The sequence below is a fragment of the Argiope bruennichi genome, chromosome 1 (assembly GCF_947563725.1).
Source record: "Argiope bruennichi chromosome 1, qqArgBrue1.1, whole genome shotgun sequence".
In the NCBI taxonomy this organism is placed as follows: domain Eukaryota; kingdom Metazoa; phylum Arthropoda; class Arachnida; order Araneae; family Araneidae; genus Argiope; species Argiope bruennichi.
Window position 1 is genome coordinate 136,767,209 of NC_079151.1, and position 24,315 is coordinate 136,791,523.

At 31.5% G+C, this 24,315-nt stretch overlaps 2 protein-coding genes across 3 annotated transcripts in view; one reads left to right on the top strand and one right to left on the bottom strand.

Moving 5' to 3' along the window:
- Window positions 1–16,969, bottom strand: part of LOC129969130 (uncharacterized) — a 36,025-nt gene extending 19,056 nt beyond the window's left edge. Inside the window, exon 1 of the mRNA XM_056083562.1 lies at window positions 16,821–16,969. The gene's annotated coding sequence lies outside the window, so the exon portion shown is untranslated. The remainder of the gene's footprint in view (window positions 1–16,820) is intronic.
- Window positions 14,520–24,315, top strand: part of LOC129969117 (uncharacterized) — a 33,872-nt gene continuing 24,076 nt past the window's right edge. The window contains exons 1-3 of one of the 2 annotated variants that reach the window (XM_056083536.1): window positions 14,520–14,639; window positions 17,826–17,860; window positions 21,728–23,433. In XM_056083536.1, the coding sequence (XP_055939511.1) occupies window positions 21,748–23,433 (1,686 nt within the window). In that variant the 5' untranslated portion in view covers window positions 14,520–14,639; window positions 17,826–17,860; window positions 21,728–21,747. The remainder of the gene's footprint in view (window positions 14,640–17,825; window positions 17,861–21,727; window positions 23,434–24,315) is intronic. The other variant, XM_056083544.1, reaches the window with a different exon arrangement.

Here is a 24,315-nt window from a genome sequence, read left to right on the forward strand (position 1 = left end):
TGACAGCAGAAGATGCAAGGTTCAAAATTTAGTTCCACCAACGTTTTTGCTACACTATGAACATATTATACTTGAAATTTGTTATGAGTCAAACATCATTTTCTCGTGTAATGCGAAAGTCATGATGTTTCATTTCCATATTCCTATATAATTATTTTACAAATGACATTTTTTTCCCCTTGAAACTGGCATCGTCATTGATCGCATTTATTGCTATTCTTTGAATCGAATTTTGCCAGATAATGGTATTAATGCTAAAGATCTGATAAGGATTTAGCTTGGTTCGGATTACTCTTCCAAGGCACGAGAGACATTTAGAGTCTAAACAATTTTAAATATGATCGAAAACGATACATCTACTAATTTGAAAAGCACGGGGAAAATCAAAGCAACTTGGAAGTTAAAAGTGTTTATACATCTCGGAAGTTAAATGACTTTTATATATCTCGGAAGTTAAGCGTTTCTATCCCGAGAAGGTAACTAACTAGCATTGAACAATAACGGAATAAAATTTTGTTGAAAGATATTTTGAGGTATGCGCTCAAGAATCATATAAAAAACAATTAAGTTCTAATAGTGACAGTTACAGTCACGATGTTTTCAAAATTTTCAAATGGCAACACCAACATTGTTTTTTTATTATTAAAATATGTTCTCTATAGTAAAAGATAATAAATAGTGCTGAAACGGTAACTTGTAGTGCGAGAATCACTAGGGCAAGACTGACTAGGAAAAGAAAGGAACACAACTGGGGTGTGCCTACCAAGGGCGTGAAGTTCAGAAGATTCCTTTCAGCATGGTACGTGCTTTGGTTCTAGACACCATCTGCCGCATGTAAATATCATGATGGTTGAAGTAGGTCAAGTAGAAAGTTTGTGTAACACAGTTAAATGTTTTATTTTCTGTTGCTTCTCCGTCGTTATTGAGTGTTTTATCTTTTCTTCTTCTACCACTGGTGATTTTCTTTGTTATTTTCTAATGGAACTTGTCATAGGCAAGCCTGCTGATTAAGCTAAACCGAGAGAACGTCTCTTTTAAACCGAGACGTTTTAAACCGAGAGAACGTCTCTTGTTTCAGTTGCGCCCTGTAGGGCTAAGGGTACGTCTTAGCTACTCACGCGTCACAACCCTTTTTACGGGGCGAACTTCATACATGCATTCACAGATCGTAATTTAGACCTGAATCAGAGAACGATCACCTCTGAACCAGTACTCCCAGTGGTATTGTCCCGACAGCTTCCACCCAACTGTTTAAATAATCATAAAGATTTAAGTCACAAGGGCATGGAGAGGAGTCCTGGTATTGTCTGGACATGAAGTACTTTGTGACCATGGCAGATTTTTGCGGGCATAAATAACCGCATACACCGGTTCGGCTAGCGGAGTTTGAACTCATAACCCAAGAGATGCGAATCCAACGCCCTACCAACCAGGCTATCCTCGGTGGTTTTCGTGTTACGGTTACTGATCCAACGTTATTTATTTATTTTCATGAAGAACGCATTTTAATACGAAGAAAAAGCTGGTTTTGCCACTGGAAAATTTTGAAATTTTGTAGCTGTAATTGCAACTGTTGGAAATTAACTGTTGTTTTTCATATGATTCTTGAGCGCATTCCTCAAAATACCTAGAACCAAAATTCCATTCCGTTCCTTTAAACGGTATGGTTGGGATAGCTTTTTTTTTTTTTTTTTTTATATAATCACCCGGTATAATAAGTTTTTGCACATAAATAATGAGATGGATAATGTTTTAAAAACCTAAGACAAAAATGAATTTATTGCATATATGCAGGTATAAAGCTTTACTCGTATAATTTTGCGAATATATTAACTATAGAATTTTGATTGGGCATGAACAGACACGGAATGTTATAGGAAGGATAAAAGTCTCTGCTGAATTCATAGATAGGCGATCCAGTTCAATTATCGACTCTTGATCAGAAACAATGTTTGTCCTGGCTGAAAAATGCTGTTCAGTCCATGGCAAGTGCTTGTTCTGACGGAGCAACAACATGCCGCTGCAATGTTTTTTTTTATTTATTATTATTATTTTACTGCGCATGCGTTTGTAAAATTTGATGGATTTTTTTTTGGGGGGGGGACTTATCACTTGTTATCAAATTATCCTAGATTGTTGTTGTAACGTACGGCACTTGCCACGGACAAGCCCGCTGTTCGAAGACAACCGATTTAAGCCTAAGGGGGAGCGCCTCTTGTTTTTATCGTAGAGCCAACTAGGGTCAAGAGTAAGACTTAACTACACACACGTCACAACCCTTTTTTTTATGGGACGAATTTCATTCTCGCATTTCCTTCACTCATCCACAGATCGTAATTTAGACCTGTATCAGAGAACGATCACCCCTGATCCAGTACCCCCAGTGGTATTGCTCTCGACATTGAGGATGTCAGTCACCAAGCACGCGGGGAATCTTCGGCCGACGGGGTTCGAACTCGCAAACCTACGGGACACGAATCCAACGCTCGACCAACCAGACTATCCCGGCCCAATTATCATAGATTAATTCCGATATTTTTCCTCTTTGTACTCTCAGATGATGATGTGTCCGCGTTACAACGGAAAGGAGAGGTGCAGTAGCTTCTGAGGTTGATAATTGATCATTTTTTTTCTTTCTCATGTACGGAGTATAGAGAAAGTACAATTATAGTCAAAAATGCGAACTCCAGATCTCTTCGTTCGTTTTAGGCCTCCCTCAGTACAAAACACAAATTTTTGGGAAATGCCCTTCTATTTGTTTGACTGAATCTCTGTGACAAAGATAACTCAAAAACGCTTTCAGCTAGGCAGATGAAATTTGGTATACTATCTTTATACCAAATTGTAAATATTGGCCAAATTTTAAACAAAACCCCTTCAGAGAAAGTCTGTCTGTCCAGTTGTTCGAATATAATTTTACACGATAGCTACAAAACGAAGAGAGCTATATAATTAAAATTCGATACACAGAATGAATATCTATAATCTGGACACGTATCCAATTTTGAGCTAAACCCAACAACAAATTGGCAATCTGTTGGTCTGTCATTTCAGAAATATGTAAATGCGATAACTCAAAGTCAAAATGGCTTAAATGTTTGTGACTACAAGTGTAGTTTTGTGCCAAATTTTATTTCAATCGATTAGGAAAGGAGCGTCTAATTCGATTTTCGGATACAATGAACTGCATGTCAGAGATTAATCGCCAAGTATGATACGATAAATTCAGCAAAAATGTTAAATTCATATCAAAGGTTGATATTTCGTAGCTATTGTACGCCAAAGATATGCAAGGCATTCTCTGGGATAATAACGTTATTAGAGTGTGTGCTAGAATAGAAAGGTTTGGGAAAACCACTCCCAATAGTTGCATTCTGATTGTAAGACGCGCCAATTTTGGTAACCCTGCTCACCACTTATAGCAACCCCGCTTGCCTAACGGAGAGAGGGGAGGAAGAGCGAGGGTGAAGGGACAGATCGGTTGAAACCGAGGAGGAAAACGTTGCTCTGTTAGATGGTTGGTGGTTCTTTTCGTATTTTTATGTTTTATTTTTGTGCTGTTCAATATGTGAATAAAAATTTGGGACTACATTTGGACTACAGCAGTACATCTTTGAACTGCTCACACTAAAGAAATCCCACGCAAAGAGGAGTTTTTACACTGATATACGAAGTATCTGTCTACCCATTTATTTGTCTATCTCTCTGTGACAAAGATAATCAAAAAATTGGAACTCGATATTTGCTAAATCTCCACGTTTTACACTTGCCTGAGTTCGGAAAACACTATGTTAGTCTGTACATCTGTGAACAAGAGAACTCAAAAACGCTTCGAATTAGACAGATGAAATTTGGTATATGATCATTCGATCAAACTTGTAGATTTCTATCAACTATAGAATGAAATCAATTCATAAAAAGTCAGTCTGTCTGGCTGTTCGATACAATTGAACTCGATAGCTCCAATACGCAAAGAGGTCTTTTTATCTGTACTTGTCTTCCTGGTCCAAAAATCGAAAGGAAGATGTTGTTTTGGCCAGCCTATCAGCAAAAGAATTATAATACCAGAACTGTTAAATCGTTTTAACCATCATAAGGGTCCCCTTTGTCACGAATGTAATAGCATTAATGATATTGAAAGCATAATTCTCTCGTGCAAAAAGTATATATATTATAGAGACAAATTGTGGACTTTTCTACAGTTGGATAAATAAGATATCTCCTTCAAAAATGTTCTGTGTAAAATAGAGACTTATTTTTAGACTCTTTTTTTTTTTTATCACCATTCCGTATTGCGGGAACGCTCTGTCTTATTGTACCTCTTCTTTCCACCAGAAACTCCCGAATATGTACTAAATCGCATCAGCGGAATTCTTCGTAACTGTTAGTTGACTAAAACTAGAATTTGTTTATGTGTGTGAGCGTTCCTTTGTGTTTATTGATAAAACCTTTTTTGCTTTCTACATATGGGAACAGGGGATAACAACCATTGATGCTATAAATCATCATACTTCTTTCAAGATTCACATGCATATAAACATAATAACTCCGAAACATATTTCATTGGAATTCGGTATATTACCTTGTGGATACAATTATACACTGGTGGACAAAATTAAAAGATGGAAGACATTTTCCCAAATATCTCAAAAAATACTGAATATAAATAAATGAAATTTGGTATGGATATAGCTTATACCATGATAATAAAGTATGCAAAACAAAAATGAAAGTGCCATTCACTGGCAAGACCTATTGCCAATAAATCCAATGTAGTCTGAACTTAAGGATAAAAGATGACAATAAAAGTGAGGCTTGTACAGTGTGTGTTGCCTCTAGTATGGTGTATGGTCACCCCTGACAGACAGACAGCATGCACAACGAGTATGCATGCTGTTAATAAGGGAGTTAAGGAGGGGTTGTGAAAGACCCTCCCATTCTTCCACCAGAGCAATTTTTAACTCTAGAATGGTTCTGGGGGGAGGTTGGTCCATCGCAATAGCTCTCCCAAGAGCATCCCAAGCATGTTCAATAGGATTCAGGTCAGGGGATTTGGCTGGCCAATCCATTCGTTGAATGTCCTCGCTTTCCAGATACTCATCAACCATGAGAGCCCTATGTGGTCGCGCATTGTAGTCCATAAAAATGAACTCAAGGCCAACAGTGCCCCTGAAAAGACGCACATAGGGCTCTAGGACTTCCTTCCTGTACCTCTGGGCATTCACGGAACCATTGTCAAACACATGGAACGGTGTGCGGGTATCTTGCATGATCCCTGCCCAAACCATGAGTCCTCCACCAGCATAATGGTCCCTTTCTATAATGTTGCTGGGATGGTATCGGGTTCCAGGTTCCCTCCATAGCAATAACCGTCCAGAATCAGGTTGTAGACTGAATCTGGATTCATCGGTGAAGAGAACATTAGCCCATTGAAGCTGTGTCCAATCCTGATGTTGTCTGCACCATTCTGCACACGCTCTTTTGTGGGAAGGAGTGAGTGGGATGCAAATAGCGGGCTTCCTGGCATACAGCAATCTTTCATGGAGTCTTCTGGAAACTGTCTTACTCGAAATTGATGAACCTGTAGCAGCCGCGAGGTCCCTAGACAATTGAGTGGCTGTAGCCGTCCTCTGGCGCTTAGCTGAAACGAACAAATACCGGTCGTCATTGGCGGTTGTAGCCCTCGGGCATCCTTGTCCTGGTCGTCTGCATACTGTCCCACTAGTTTTAAATTGACTCCTCAAATTGAAAATGACGCTTGGTGTTATATCCAATTCCCTAGCAACCTGAGCTTGGGGCTGACCTGCCTCAAGTATACCCACAATTCTCCACCTCATACCGTCGTCTAAACGATGATGTTCACTCATTTCACCTAAAACCCAGCAAGAAACAACACGATTATTCAAAAAATGCACTAAAATCTGCAACTATGTTGAAGAGTGGAATGAGATGAACAGCTCGATGCGGACTTTTATACCTCCTGCTGGCTTAGCAACGCCCACAAGAATACGTAAACTTATCTCAGGGCCAATAGCACTACAGTGACCATATATAGCAATCAACTGTCCAGGTTTTGTGTGGAATTTTTAGAGAAATGTGCGAAAATGCTTTCCATCTCTTAATTTTGTCCACCAGTGTAGTTTGGTGTCAAATTTTTCATTTTTCCAGTTAAAATGCGTTCAAAATACATATTCGCACAGCAGATTCAGTGAAAACGCTCCATTAAGGCCAAAGATTTACATTTCTTGATTATTCTTTGCTAATGCCATGCAAGACATTTGCTGCTTTTCCAAGATCCATAATTTTATGCGTAGGTGAAGGGGATAAGATTTTAATTGAAGAGTATGCGAGAAAATTTAAGGGGCGACACTCCCGCTAGTTGCACATGATATAGTTAATCTAAAAACTTGGCAAAGTAGTCACAGCTCATTCAACACCACTTTATACGACTCAATATTATTCTGATGCAGAGATAAAATGTTTTTTTTATTTCGATTTTATTTCTTCGTGAAATTATTTCCGTTGCGTTCAACAAATCGGTACTTTCAAACAAAAATTCGGTAAATATGTGAGAACGTCATGACCATTTGAAGACAGAACTTTTACACCACCTTGACAAAATTTGTGTGGTTTTTGACTAAACAGTTTCGAATTTTCTATTTCCGCTTTAAAAAAAATAGTGCCGGCGTCCTGGCCTAGGGGTAGAGCGTCTTCCCCGTGATCCGGGCGTCTCGAGTTCGAATCCTGGTTCGGCATGGTTGTTCTTTACCCTGCGTTCTATCTGTGAGGTGTGTGAAAGAGCCCCACTTGTAAAAAAGGAGTTATGAAAACGAGTGTGTGAGTGTCATCCTCATATGAGATAGAAGTCAGACTTCTGCCCTCGGGTGCTCAGGGATCTTTACCCTCAAAAGCTACTGCACCACTCTTTCCCCGATCTCTTACTTGGTTTGAACTGGAGTTCTATCCAAGTGGAAGTCCACAACAATAGAAATAGTTTCCATCGACAATTGAGTAAAACCGCCATTAGAATATTCTCCCCTCAGAATTATCAAAGTGTTTCCATGATATGATTCATTTTATGTATAACTTTGTTGTGTAAAAGAAATAGAATATATATTTTGCAATCTTTTCCCTTGACTAATTAGAACTGATATTTTGAATATCTACAAGTCTACCTATAAAACCATATGCCAAATTTTATCCCTTTAATTCCTTATCCCATTTTTGAGCTATCATGTTCTCATATACACGGACGGAGAGACTGACTACCCGTCAATCTATTACATTCAAATTTTCATCGAAACTAATAATTTTAGTCTGATTAATACAGAACTAAATCCATCCATAAAGATGCTGCTTTTTGTATTGTTACGAACCTGCGATGCGGCTTCCCAGCATAGTGGGTTCCATAAGAGATCCCAGAGCTTGGCGACGAATTTGGCGACTTTGGCGCCAAAATGGATTATATCCGAAACATCGAGAATTTTCCCGATCCGTCCAGCAGGAACGGTGTTACGTCTCGAACGTTCCTGATTGGCTGAGAGGCTTCTAGCCCCGCCTCCTGAGATCTATAAAAGGAAGCATCCGCAGTCGTGAACCGGCGCGGTGAATTGAGAAGAAGTCGGAAGCGGCAGAGCAGAGCAGAAGAGTGGTGAGTCGAGTGGTGAAACAGTAGTGAATTGGAGTCGTGACCCAGTAGTTGTGAACGGAAGGTGAATTGAGTCGTGGACCAGTGGAGTCGAAGAGTAGTCGGAAGCGACGCTGAAGAACTCGTCTTCCAGGGACTAGCGGAGCAGCGACGGTGTAGAGCTACTGTGTATGCTGTTGCATGCTGCACGTCTCGGATGAAGATAATCATCTTCTGTGCTGTATATAGTTGCCATCTTTGTGCTGTCCTGTGTATCTTCGTGTAAATAAACGTTGTTGTTTTATTTTCTACTGCCGCCTGCTGATTGAGTGTTCTCCACACCATATAACTTCCACTATCCAAACGAACCCCGGGAAATTCTGTAACAGTATTATAGAAATCACAGACATATGTATGCGAAAAATAGTCTTTATCTGTGAAAGGAAACCTGAAATACAGTTATCACTCTTTTAAATAATAATTAATAATTCAAATAAAAGAATAAGATTATTTGAAGAAAAAAGCTTATTTGAAGGAAATTAGGGATTATAGCTTTTGCTTATTTTTAACCATGACGTTATTTTAACAAATACCTTTACAACTGTAAATTACTGTTCGTTTCAGTATTCTGAAACTATCAATCTTCGACGATTCTATTTCACTAAGGGGTGAGACGCAGAAGGATGAGCACATTTCCGGAATTCCTCATATCTCTTTGACGTTGATTTCCGCCCAATTAGATTACTTTTAAGTTCAATTTTCTTCTCTTTTTTTCACGTGTCGTTTCTGACCGCATTACTTTATTTTCATTCAAAATTGCGTATTGATTGCTTATATGGCTAATTCAAGTGCTGGTTCAAATTTTGTTAATTATATCATGTCATGTATTTAAAATAATAGTATTTTTAAGTAAAAAAATCATTATTAATAATATTTTTTAAATATTAAATTATATATTTAAAAATACCATATGTTTTTAAAATAATATTTATAATATTTTTAAGATGTTCCATATTTACAGCAAATCCTTAAATGAAAAAATAATGTTTTAAATGTAGTAAAACCTCGATTATCTACTGATGTTGGCCTCAAAGTATTATCAAAATATTCATTAACCTATAAAAAAGCATTTTAACAATAATTTTATTATTATTAATATTTTGTAAAAAAGTAAAATACCAAATTTTAGAAACAGGAAACTTCCAATTATTTGTCATAATTTAATATTTATGTCACTTGCAGTAAACAAAAATTGCTCTGAAATATTTTAGTGTGAATAAGTATCTTTTTCCGATAGTATTGTGAATCATGTGCCATGTTTACGCCTCATAAGTCCACGAGTAATCCGAGTTAATTGTTAAATGTAAACATCTCCTCCTTTTTTCTTTCCTCTCACCTTTATTTTGACGAATTAAACCCATCCTACGTATCCATTCAAATGATGCTTCCGAAAAACCAGCTGTTGTTCGAAATATCAAATTGCGAGCAGGTGCTATTTGCTTTGTTTCTTTTTTTTTAACGCAATGTTAGCTGCGTCTGCATTGATGCTACAGAAGAATTGAGATTTTAAATGTTCGCTAACCCCAATTTATGAAAATTACGAATCTTAAACATTTCAGCACATGAATAACCTGGGATGGTGAAAAGTATTTCAAGTTTCGAAAATGTAAGTAAAAAAAAATCGTTAAAATCGCTAACACTTTCAATTAAATATTTTAAATTAATAAATTAAATTAAATTAATAAATTTAACCATAATGTACTATGTATCTCTCTAATTTTCTGTTAACTCCGGTGAAATTTCAATTTTAAATTAAAGTGGAAATGTTTAAACTGCAAATAATAATAAAAAAAACATTTTAATTGAAACCAAACATTTTTTTTAATGAGTATTGTGTACAGAGTCTTTCAGCATTTTAGCCTTATGTGCACTACATAATAATTTTCATAATGTATGTGTTGGCGCATGCGTGCTCCCAACCTTTCATGTGATCATGAGTGTAAACAAGGGGAAACCCGGGGAGACGCCGTCAGGATTTCGGCAATAACGGACCTGGGTAATCACGGTGCTAAAGTATGAATCGAAACCCACAATAACAAAATTTACTGTCATCTATATTAATGTTTTGTGTTGTCTTGTGTGATGTCAATAAATAATTTAGAAAAAGGCAACACTGGTCCGTCGTTATTTTATCAAATGAAATCTGGATTTAAAGCCAGACCAGTATGCAATATTTCAAGAATTATTCCATAAAAGTCGCTCAGATTCATCAGAAGTTCATGAAATTCACATTATTTCAATGGAATTTAAATGACGAAATAAAATACTAAATCCGTCACTAAAATTGATTTAACATGAATAACAATATTTTTTTCGGTCTGTAAATATACTTCAAAACACTATAAAGTCAAAATTTTATACAGTCCTTTGTTCCTGAGGAATCACATTCTGCGAAATATTCTTGATACCAAATAAAATAAATGAACGTTTCCATCATCCGCCATCAAAACTGATCTATTTAACAAGTTTTGAATAGAACTGTTTAGAACAATCAACATTTTCGTAATCTTAAGCCAATCAGTCTTGAGAAAACCATGGGCCCTAATTGGGGTATCATATTTGAGACGATCGATGAAGTGGTCTAAAATCACCCGTTTTTATTGAATAGTGATATTCAAATTTTCTTAAATCAAACAGTTTTAGTGATGGATTTAATACAGTGGAACGCAACTCTTTTTTTATTTAAAATATTAGTTTCTCAAGAATATTTTGTTAAACATGATTCATAGACCACAGAATCTTGAAAAAAGATAAACATTCGTAACTTATTAGAGAGTTTATTGACTAAAATTACATAAAATATAATTATTTGCTTCATTTAGTCTGTTTTGTTACCAGATATATATTCTTCCATATTCCAGAATATTTAGTATATATTCTATTACTAAAGGCTAACAAATTATCGGTTGGTCACTAATTCGAATGGATATCCTACATGTATTATTATATTTATCTTAAATAAAATTGACATATTTAATTAATAATATAGATATTGTAAAATATCATAGAAAACTTCTTGTATTACATTTTTAGAAAATATATTTCATATTTATTTCATTTCTTACAGACACATGCTGAAAATTACACTATTCTTATTATTTATTTTTAATTTGAGCTCTTGTCTTAGATAAAATCTACGTTTTTCCTATGCTCACGTATTGTGCTCTTGGTGGTTAAATTAAATTTTTATTTTGTGCGAAAAAAATTGTTGGAAAAAAAAGTTAAAAGATTTTTAAAAATTCTTTAAAAATAGAAAAGAACATTGAACAAAATGATTGAAACATTAAGTATTATTAAAAAAATAAATTTCTGCGGTTTAAATTGATGTAAAAATCATGTTTATGTGATAATATTTTCAAAGGGATTTGCAGAAAACCTCAGAAATCTTTCTTAATTTTTAATTAATTAAAATTTATTTAAAAATTCAAAAACATCGCTCCGAAGTACATATTCCCGACCTTCATGTAATACGTGGCCCAAATTTGGAAGCCGTAGGTTAAACGGTCTGGTCTGTCGAAAGCCAACGCACACACGCACAAATACATTCAGTTTTATTATAAGTATAGCTATAGATATAGATGTAGGTTAAAATGAGAATATTTCAATAGCACCAAATGATTTTCAAAAGCTATCTAAAGACTTTAATCGTAATTGATATTTTTTAAAGAATACAAAATTCATTTTAACTTATCAAAATATGGTTTAAAATAAAGTAATATTTTTATACAATAGAATGGCGATACTTGAGTTAAAATAATTTTTTATACTGGAAAATAAGAGTTTTTTAAGTAATTAAAATTGAATATTTAATTAATTGTTTCGAGATCTTCATTAAAATCTTCCTGATACATAAATTTGTGAGCAAAAAATTGATCACTTATTATAATTTAATTCTGACATTTTTTACTCTTCGTTCTCTCCGATGCAAGTTTTTTTTTTTTTTTTTTTTTCATTTTTTTTGCTATAGTTTTCCAAATTTAGCCAATTTGACTTTTTAAGTTTTAATTTGCCATGTTTCTTTGTATGAATATCCATCACTTTAATACGATACACAGTAAAAAAAGAAATGGCCATTCACAGCCAAGCATGGAATGCCTGAATCTATCTTATAAAATTGTGGCAAACATAAATTTGCGCATGCGCTGCTTACTTGCCGTCTTAACGAAAGAATACAATTTAAGTAGAGCAGCAAGTAGCGCCATCTAGCTGCATTATATTCTTTCAAAATGTATTCTTTTGGAACAAATTAAAAACAAAAAGAGTAAAACGTAGGTGGAAGCGAATCAGAATCAGAAAAGAATATTAACTAAATATAACAAAAAAAAAATCAAAAGAAAAAATGGGAAATTGCTATCATAAAGAAGTTATTTATTGTTTCCGTGAACTAACAGAAAACGCTTCGAAATTCTAGATAAGAAGTAAGTAATTTATATATATGTATATATAGTATGGTACACATTTTTTTTATGCAAATACTAAATTGTTCATAAATCTTTACCTTTCTCAGAATTGTTGATTTTTTGTGTACGCAATATATGATAAGTATGTTAAATGCTTTTATACAGTAAGTATTCTAAATGTTTTTATATAATAAATATGTTAAATGGCGAATTTAACTTAAGGATGATTACATAGAATCAAATAAAGAATGGTAAGAATTGTATAAAAATTTGATGCTGTTAATAATATATTTAATAACATGATTTTAAATAATTTTTCTAATCAAATGATATTTAAGATTTATACAAAATGATTATATGTTAAATTACAAGAAATTGTCCATAATTTCCTGCAAATATACTTCCTAAAATTCTTTCAAACAGAGCAATATAAGACCGTGTGATAATTTTATTTATCAAATGCAATAATTGTGAAGAGCATGACGGATATTGAAGAACAAAAACTTACTTGGTATTTTTTTTAGTAATTATTTGCTTAACCATATTTACTTTTTTTAGATAAATGAGCTTCAAATATATCTTGGAAGAATTGAATAAAACGAAAAAAAAATTCAATTAACTAACACTTTATATATGAAAAAGAAAATATGCGTTTGATTGAGTTAAACAAAAATTCATCAAGCTGTAAAGATTGATTTTTAAAAAGACAGCCAAAATATTTTTAAATAAAAATCAAACTAAGTGGCTAAATTTTTATTTTACTTTTTATATAAAAATAATAGTGGAAATATGAAAAAATATATTTTACGATGGTAATTTTTCTACATATGTGGTTTCCTCCAAAAAATTGAGGCATTATATATATAAAAAAAAAAAACTGAGACAATATTTGGTACTGAACAGGACACTGGTTCAAACTTTAAAACTAGCACGAATGATAGAGTAAAAGGCTGTATAGCGAAAGTTGGATGATCGTAGTATATCTTGTTTATGAATTCCATGAAAAACATTCTAAAATACTCTTGGCTAAATTGGATATTAATAATAATAATTAAATATTTGATGAATTTAAAACTTGAGATATCAACAATCAAAAGAATAAGAGAAATCATTTAAGATTCGTTTGTAGCTAATGCTCTAAAGATTTCATGCTATTCCACACCAGCCTAACTGTTGTGTATAACCGAAGCCTAATATGAATTTAAAAATATATTTTTTTTTAATTCCCTGCTGTTAATTACCATTTCACATCTTTTTCCTTTCTTATTGTTACATAATTAAAGGTATATTTAAATATAGCTTTAATTATGTAACTATATATCTATTATATTGAAAAATATAGCTTTAATTATGTAATAATAAGAAAGGAAAAAGATATGAAATGGAAATTATCCATACGGGACACATCCATATTTGTTTGATAACTGTATTTGTTATGCCACTTTCCCGGAAACAATATTAATGCCCAAAAATTAGGAACTTTCAAGTTCAAGAATTCCATCAACTATTGTGTACTGCCATTTGATATCGATCAAACTTTTTTCATTCAAAAAATAAAAATAAAGCGTAGAATTTTGTAATATAAATTTATTCAAATTTGGATTAGAAATATTTATTAGCATTTATTATGATAATTTTGTTGCGACATGAATCGTAAATATTTTATTTAAAAGTAGCTAACGATTATTTTAATAATCGTTAGCTAATAAATTATTATAAATTTTATTTTGTAAATAGTTGTGAAATTCAGATTGGCAACAGTGATATTTTTTTGGAACTTTTAATTTGTTGTTTAAAAACGATGTTAGAATTTTATATGAAAATAAATTGATGTAAATTTGATAATATTATCTATAATGTAATCAGATTTAGTTTTATAGTAAGTTTGTCTGCATTTTATTTTTGTTGTCGCACGAATGCACCAATTTGGCGGATATTTTCCAAAATTGTTACAAATTCCGATATATATATCATTAAACTGTTTGGTCAACAAATAATAATTCGGTCATTAAATATGTGATTAAAATAATTATAAATTAGCATTATAAAAATAATAAAAATGTCTTCTCATCTTATTATCTGAAAACGAATATAAAAAACCTTTCCACTACTTTACATCCTAATTTATTTTAAATTAAAATCTAATTCTGCATCCCACCTTCAATTAACATGACTATTCCTGAAATTCCAGGCAGCATTTTGTTTTAGTTAATTCATCTCTAGATAGTTCAATTGGAAATGCAATAAATATTTGAAGGGATAAAAAAAACCTAGGTTCATAAGTTTGTCCTTTGTAATTAATCGCAGACTATACAGCGATCATGATTCACATTACTTTCAAATTTTGTTTACAGATTCTATCGCAGAGAAAATAATCTAAACGATTTATCCATTTTCATTCGTTGCCGTTGGCCTTGATTCCTGTTTAGAAATTCGAATGATTTACTGTTCTCTGGCAATCATCACAATGAAAGTTTCAGTTCTGCTTTCGCGATAAGACGTTTAATCGAACGCTACCCCATGTCTAGAGATAATTGAGATAGAAACATTTGGTGAGTATTGGTTGCTAGTATATATTATTTTTTACATAAATTTATTTATTTATTCGGATTCTGTATTTTTTCAATCCTTAAACTGTGTAAAAATGAAAACAGTCTATTCTACGCATGAAATAACTATTTCAAGAATTTAAAATTATTGGGTCCCGCCCCCCTTCCATTCAATCTAAGTTTCAATTGTTCAAAAAATTTTCAACATTGTAGAAATATATTATTTTTCTTGTTGCTTCTGTTGAAAAAAAATTCCTTCAACCAATAAAATTCTGTTAAGATTCTTTCAGCCAATTTTTTTTTCATTAAAATTTTTTGTAATTCTGAAAATTCTTTCCATTATGGCCTAAATTATTAATTTTATGAGGAAATAGGAATAATTAAATAAAATAATTATTCATGACAATAAATTAATAAAAATTTTTAACGCGTAATAATCATTCAACTTCCAGAATTCTATTTTAATTCATGATGAGCATATGCAAAATCTTCAAGAAGTATTCTAGATTATTTTATAAAATATTCTACTTTTTGCCTTTATGTTTTATCACTCAATTATTTTTACTCTATTTTTAAACTGCTATTTTGTAAAAAAAGAAAAAAAAAGTGTGGTATAATGAATCATTTTTCTTTTCAATATTTTGCTATTTAAAAATAATTATTATAAACTAATTATTAAAAATAACTATTAAATTTAAAAATAAAATCAAGAGTAATCAAAATAGCATTGATTCATTTTCATGTGATAAACCGGAAGTGATCGGCGTTAAGAATAATTCTGTTGTTTATACTTATACCGAATAAATGTTTATACTTTTACTTCATATTTCTTTCCTATTTAATTATAATTGGTGCAGTAGAGTTTTAATTCAGTTTGTATTTTAATATTAATTCTTAAATTTTCTTTAATATATTTAATAACTTCCACTGTTTTCATTACATTCGTATCATAATTAATTTTTTTCTAACTTGTAATAAATTTAATTTATTATACTTAAAATTTATTTTCTTATAAACAGTATAAATAATGCTATTATATATTTTTATTAAATATTAAGTATAATTATAATTTAATATCTTAAAATAAATGTTAGCTATGTAGCAGGTTTCATTTTCACTGGTTAATAAATTTTTCCTTTGGGAATCACTGCACCAAACTGGATTTTATTCAAAGCACCTAGCCATAAGATTTTTTATCTGATTTAGATTATTTTTTGTTTTAACATTTTAGAGCAGTTTTTAAAATTGATTAGCTTAACGGCATAGAAGTTCGTCGGTGTAACAAAATTTCTGTTTCCTCTATGCACTTAATGATTACTAGAATGTTTTTCGTGTGTTGTTTTACCATGTTAAATTATTTGGAAGAACATTGAAAAAAAAAAAAACCTTTTCTAAATTATTGTTTCTTTCTTCTGATTTACAATGACTTGCCAGTGTTGCCATTTTTTCCTTTTAGACGTAACTGTCACCAATTTCACTCCTGTATTATTTGTTTAATTTTCTCCCTTAACTCTTCATTTCATAACACGTTTATATACTTGAAAGATTATTTAGAGAAAAATAACGGAATAGAAATTGCGAAGCAACTATGAAATTGAGCATGGAATAGAAATTATCTGAAGTTATTTGCTGATACAAAATATATTGATTAGATATTATGAATAACAAAGCTATACAAATACATATTATTTCATAATCCAAATCTGGAGAGAATTTATGGCTTATTGTTATCTCAGGAGACGGACGAAAAGAAAACAGGTATTAAGTAGAGACAGTTGAAGCTATTTTGTTTGATATTATAATTTTAAAATAACTTGCATTCAGTTTTATAATTATGTGAAAGAAAACAATATAATTAAACAAGTAGAATCAATTTTATAATTTTATTAAATTAACTGAGATAGCCTTTTATCTTTTTTATTATTTTATGTGTTCGTTTTATTAATTGCTGAAATTTCATTAATTTTTTTATCAGTTATCGCCTACATAGTTTTTAATGTTTCATTTATTTATTATCAATATGTGCTTTATCATATATCAATGTGTCCTTTATCAATGCTTGGAATTTATGGCAACTTTAAAGATTGAATGTGTACTTGATTTTAAAAAAATAATAATAATCTTAATAAATGTGAAAAATATAGAATTCCAAATAAAAATAAAATCAAAATGGAAGATTTTTACCTTTTTAATTTTTTTTCTAATGCCATTTCATATTCTTATCTTTTTTATTTCATATTTTATTCTATCATATTAAGAAAATTAAATAATATTTGCAAGTTGGAGTCAATAAACGGAGCTCACCGGAAGTAATTATTTTACGAAAGATAAAATATTGTCTGCAACTGATTAAGCGTTCATCCAAGTTCATCCCACTTGGACAGTTGCAGAAAGTTGGTAGATATTGGCTGCTTTTCGAATCAGCTGCGCGCACATCTGTGACTTCATCGCAGACAATTATCAACACTTATCGTGTGCAGGCGGATGCAGTTAGTTTTACGGGGTGAAGATTCAATAACGGCGTGAGTGAGAAGTCGTTTACAGATGGCGAATGGAACTTGAAATGTGACCAGCAAATAAGACAAAACAGAAACGCAAATGTGAAAATGTGGTGTTAATTTTTTAATGCGAATTTATAGATATGTTTGTCAATTTTTTTTTATATTGAAGATATTACGTCATCCCAATTGATTTACGAATGAATAATTATATGTTAATTAATTAGTTAATCGAGCCATGCCTTTTAATTTACATTTTAATAAAATTACAAGGTATTTATTCCCTTTGAATATAGAGTCATACTAAAAAGAAAAAAGGGAAGATTTCATCCGCCTTTCCCGCACTTCTAATCTAATATCTGTTTGGTTCCTTTTAACTATCCTTAATATAAATTACTATTGCATTTTTTAATTAATAAAAAATAGAATCGTCGCACTTGTAGCAATGCAATAAAATTATTAATAATTCAAATAAAGCTTGGTTGGGAATTTATTTGCAAAGGGAATGAAATTCCATTGTTGCTGTGTTTTAATATTTATTTTCAATCACTACACCAAAGAACGCTTTAAGGCATTTCATATACTCTACCTGTAAGAAAACTGGATTAGAATGTTATCAAATCAGTTAAACTGAAAATATTCAAAAATAGTGTTATCTTAATTTTGAAATTTCTTTTCTTTGTATGAATAGGCTGGATAACCACTCGAACGTCAAACCTAAAGTATGTAAGTAAAAAAAAATGTCTTACCTAAATTTAAGTTTAAAGTCACTGTGGATATCTATATGTTCAACATCTACTTCTAACTGCTAAATTTAATCAAACTTTTCCTTTTTAATGGAAAAGAAAGATTACTATCATTTTTTCAAGGTGTAAAAATTAGTTAAATTTTCAATTATTTAAAGAATAATCGGAACTTTTTCATTTTTTTTTTTTTTTTTTTGCAATAAGTTCGATTAAACATCCCACAAGAAATTCTACCATCCTAAAATTCAATATATTACCGTTTCAATGATGCCAATTTGATATCTTCAATTTTTTCCTTAATTTTTATTCAGATTTAAGGAAATAAATTGTTAGGATTTTGTGTCCTTTAATGTTAAATCAATATCTATATCTATACTTATAATAAAGCTCAATGTGTGTGTGTGTGTGTGTTGGCGCTCTACAGGCCAGACCGTTTGACCTACAGCTACCAAATTTGGTACATGCATACCTTGGAGGTCGGCAATGTGCACCTGGGATCCCTTTTTTGAATTTTTAATTAGAATTTTAATTATTAATTAAAAACTAACTTTTCTGCCAAAAAATCTTCATTTCCCTACCGCCAAATAAGTAAGGCTTCAGTTTTTTTTCTCCACCTAATAAGGTTAGCCTTAACATTTTTCGACTGATTATTTCAAACGATTCTGTTTATTTATTTATTTTACTGTTTGATGCATTTAAAATTAAATATTGTTAATGAATCGATCTTTCAGATTCATTCTGAAGTACTTTTGAATTAAAATAAAACAGAATAAAGGAAATTAAAAATTTCTAATCTGCATAGCTTTACCCCAACTGGCGTAGAAAAATTCACGCAGTTGCGTTACCGTAGTTGGCGTTGAAAATGCACGCAGGCGCATTGTGTTCTGATTGTTGACAACTATTTTCAACGAATGCGGAATTGATTTATATTATTTTTAGGTTAGTTGTATGCTTTTTTTAATTAAATTGTATTTATGTTAGTTATATATTTTTTGTATATGCTTATAGTTTTAAGTACATCGTTTTTTTTCCCAGCAGTTTTTTTAACCTGTTTTCGACCGATTATTTTAAGCGATTCTGTTTATTTTCTTACTGTTTGATGCATTTAAAATTAAGCATTGTTAATTAATCCATCTGCTCATGATGAATCTGAGAAAATTTTGTTGACAAATTCTTGAGGTATTACATAAATCAAGAAAGATATTCTTTAGTGCCCATAAGATTTAAACGCTCAGTGACTCTGTTTTCAGTAATCATATTATAAAAAAAATGCTTTGTTTCAGTAAAAATTATTATTATATTAAATGCAGATTAATCATTTCCACTTTAATTTAAAGGATACATTCTACTGGAGCTAACAGAAAATTAGAGAAATACATATTACGTTATGACTGAAGGTCTTTATAATATTATGAGCCTTTATAATATATGACTATCAAAATTTGAAGTTTTAAAATATTCTGATGAAGAAGCTATTAAAGTAGAAATTACATAAAATATTTAATTATTAAAATTTTAACGAGCGTTCAGATTGGCGAACCGGCTGGTCGCCAAAGGCGGCTAGTATAAAATAAAATGTTGCATTAAGAATAAATTATTTAAAAAGTTTTTCGTATGGATGATTTGTGATTCTAGTAACTACTGATGTCGAAAATATTTTTATTTTTTTTGTCCCAAAATTCATTATTAAAATTTAAAATTTGCTCACAAATCCAGAAATTTAAATAATTTAATGAGTTTTAATTTTAATTAATTAAATTTGATGTTTTTCATTAATAAAATCACATGAAAAGTTTATTCCAAGTAACTCTGAATGTACAAAAAAGCATCTTTTATGCGTTTTTTCATGGATTTGATGTAAAGCAACATATAAATGAAAATGCCTGAAAAAGAATTTTAATTAACATCTTAAATTATTACAAATTAAATACTACTCTGGCAGATTCATCGAAAAGTAGTTCTAGTACATTATTTCATAACATTAGAAAAAAAATTTCCGTTTAAGATAAACGTTTAAATTTTGGAATAAATTTAAGCGCTTATCTTAAAAGCGGAAAATCTCGCATCGTTTTGTCTATTTTGAATATTTATTACACATTTTTATTATATATGATTTATGTGCTTGTAAGTAGGTGTTTATTTAAAAATATATTAATAATAGTAATATATAAATAATTATTAATAATATAAATATATATTATTAATAATATAAATAATAGCATTATGAATTGAAGTAAGTTAAGTAAATGTTTTGCATTAATGTTTTCACAAAAATAAAAAATAGAAGCCTTTCTGTGGAGCCTTTTGCATCTTTTTTTTTCATCATCGTGTAAATAAAAAGCAGATAATTTGTCTTCTATTAATTCATAAGTTATGAATAATTCCGAAGCTGCGATATCAGTATCACGATTATTATGTTTCACAAAAAAATATCTCTGCATTCAGAAAATTCCAGTTATCTTCAAAACCTTAGCGATGCAGAAATGAAACATTACGTTGTATAAATGAAATATTTCATAATCACGTAGGAATCGCGACTCTAATACGGCTAAGTTGCGATGATATAGTCGCAATTCTTTCGTTAACTGGTGTTATGAAGTACTTCATTTATAAGATGTAACAGTTCTGCTGCACATGCATTCAATGTTACTTCAAACGAAAAAACTTAATCTTATATTAGATTTTTTTTCAATATTATTTTTATTTGCACTATATTTTTGATTTACGACCTTAGTTGGTTAATGTGATTTAAGATCATCTGCACTTGGGGTCGCAAAAAAAAGAAAAAAAACTAACGTAATTTTAGTGTCTATATTTGTGTACAGTACCTACTATAAAGTACATGGTAAGTTTTTTTTTTTTTTTTCATATTGTACGCCCTAGTTAAATTCCATCGTTTAAATTTTGACAACTAATGGTTTTTTGAGCAAATTTTATAACCGATTGTATTGAAATATGTACGTCTACCTTTTGCGACTAGTTTGAACTCCGTCTGAAGTCTCACAACCTCGTTTAATGTTTTATTCGTTATGTTATTAAAGAATGTCTCTTAATTATCAGACAATTTATTATTTACTGAAATTTTGATTTTTTTTAGTGGCTTTTCCTGGTAGTGAATGTGAGAAGAATTTATTTCAAGATTCTATAATATTTATTATAAAGGGTTTTAGATTAAAGAATCAAATTGCAAATAATTAAAATGTAAAAAAATGGAAGATGTTCGAACTTCTAGTTCGAAACCTTATAGCACGTTAAAGTTGTAGCTTGTTTTGTCTATCTATATACTACTATAAGTCTCTTAATTATATCAGTAATAACACGCATACTTAAAAAATAAAAACTATGTCTAATATCTCAAAAGGCGTGTTGATTGCTTGTAATAAATTGATTAATTTAATTAAAGACCATAAAAAGTATTGTTGTAAATTGTAGATAGAATAATATTTTAATAATTTATAATATTCAGAGATAAACTGTTAAGAAATAAAACAGATATCTCTAAAAAGGGGATTTTTAAAAGGTACTGTGAAAATAATAATAGTGAAATAATATAACCAAAGTAATTGAGAAAATTATTAAAATTTATATTAATTTTTAATTAAATAATCTAATTAAAATCTATATAAACCCATTCTTAGTGAACACCTAGTTCCCAAGAAGTAAATCAATGCCAAATTTGTTCTAAATACAACTGCCTGCCACATTGATCGTTTGAGTGGTTTTTGAATTATATATTTGTAATTAGATTGTATTCAGTTTATGAACCTTTATGTTAAAATACGTTTGCGTTTTAATATACAAATAAAAATATGCTTCCAGAAACTTTTTTAATTAAATTTATTTCCAGATTCTTAATTCACATCAGTCATGACTCAGCTTCATTTCCGCATTATTATCATCCCTCGAGCTGATGAAGAACCAGATACAAACGCGCTCAGAAAATACGTGGAACAGTGTGGTCTCGTAGTTCAAACCGTAAAGCGAGTTCAACTGGAAAAAGCTAAACAACCTCATTTCCCTGAAATACTTGAGTACATTGTAGATATCCGAGCTGAAAATCAACTGGTTATATCTAACAATAATAAGACCCATGTGTACAAAGATCTCATATTCAAGTGGTGTAGAGTCACTCGCTCAATATGTATTGAACGCCCGCTGCTACAATTTTCTGACAATGAATGCTTCGTTCGAAAAAGAGTATCTTGCCATTCTAAGCTCAGACTTCAAAATATATCTTTTGGAGTTCAGGCTTCTTTGGGAGAATATGTTTCGTACGCAAGTATTGGTGAAGATTCAACTGCTACTTTATTTCATGACCTTAAAGAACTAGAAATCGTAACCGAGTCATCCGTTGAAGATCTTGGTATTTTTAGTCAAGAAATCAAATATAGCTTAAAAATTCAATATATTCATATCAGAAATGTTATTGTATCCGTTGATGATGAATTTTTTGAACTCTATCTGGATCTTCTGCATCCCCCTTTGTTTTTTAAAGAAACTGTGAAACGAAACCTTTTGCGTGATTTTAGAGAAGAACGTCGTTTGCTTCCATTTAAAGCAGACAGATTGGTGATTGGCAAATCTAATGTAGTGCGTTTGAAATTCCATTTTGTGGCTTCATTTTATAAAATATTAAGTTGTTTGAGATACCGCTCTGACAAGATACCTATACATTTCATCAAAATGAATGTTACATGTAAATCGCCACCTATTGCTCCATCATTGAATCTTAACCATTTTGGTTGTACATACATGTGGACAGCTATCACCAATCGTACTTTTCTCATTCTTGAACAGACTGTCGATATCAGAAAATCATTGGATACGCTTATACGTTATTCCTTGCAAAGTAAAGAGTCTCTGGAAAAGGTTCTGACAACGCTTTTATTCTTGGTGGATACTGGAAGGTTTTTGAATTACTGGCATGTCATCGACAAATTGTTTGAGCATCATGTTTCTATTCAGAAAGATGATTCATTTAAAGGTATTTCTGTCCCCCAGAAATGCCGTCTAATACGTAGAATTGTTGTAACTCCAACAAGGATCATGCTTTGGCCAGCCGACTTAATGTGTGAAAATCGGATTTTGAGAAACTTCGATTCCGAGTTTTTCTTGAGAGTCACATTCAGAGATGATGATTTTAATCAAATGAACTTTCGATTGTATGATCCGTCTGTGTTTCAAACTGTGGTTTCACAGCCTGTTAATTCAGGGATACTGATAGAAAACAGACATTATCAACTACTAGCGTGGTCTAGCTCCCAATTAAGAGAACATGGAATTTCTATGTATGCCAAGGATTCCAGAGGCATAACTGCCCATGATATTCGAAAGTGGACTGAAATCAACCCCAGGACAAAAATGAACATACCCAAGTGCTTGTCCAGAATCGGACAGTGTTTCTCCCAGACTGAGGACACAGTGCATATTCCTTTAGATGACGCAAACGTTAGATTTGAAAGGGATGTTGAGGGAGGCTTTGATCCTATGTCCGGGAAACCCTACATCTTTTCCGATGGCATTGGTAGAATTTCAACGAACTTAGTTGAAAAAGTAAGTGAATGATTCTTTCTTTTTTGTTGCAAAGTGCATAAGTCGGTGATTATTAACTTTCTCAGCATTTGGAATCTTGACTTTCATGCATTGAAATTGTTTTATTATCCTTTCCTTTAGTCGTAATTCTTATTGTTTCTTCACTTTTAACGTACAGTACGCTCCCGAATATCCGATTCGCGACTATCCGGCTTCCATACTATCCAGCCTAGCTTTATTTTATCGTAATAAAACGAGGAAAGCAAGACATTGCAAGGCATTGGAAGCGGGCATCTGCTACGAGCTAAAATGCAGAAGCAGTCATGTATTAAGAATCTTTTCGGAAACTAAAAACTGTAAATTTTGACTCTTATTTTAGGGTTACCTTTTCGTATCTTGTAATCATTTATCAGTAAAAAATAAAATCAGATTGAGTCAAATTTCTTAAGAATTAGGCTAAAAATTTAAATTAATGTTTTGTTTATATTTCCTGCATTTATCATTACAGAATTTATGATAAATGTGAACTGTTTACATCCTTTAACTTACTTACTCTCTAAAAAATTCTTCAAACGTGCAGTGCATTATATAAACATGTATAAACTACCAGTACAGAGCCTTTTATGTAACGTTATCGTTATCGCAACTGCTTCTATGATTCAACGGGCCACGGCTGCGTTCACATTAAGATAAATGGGGGGGGGGGAGGCTTAGTACTCAATAAGAAATGAGAAAATGGGTATTATAGCGGTGAGCTTTCGTATAAATATTTTGTTTTCTGATATTAGTGAGCAAAGAAATAAGTTCATAGAACTTCCGCCTATTCAGCTTTTTTATTATCCGGCCTACCCTCCGCCACATTAGGCTGGATACTAGGAAGTGTACTGTATCTTTCAATTTTAG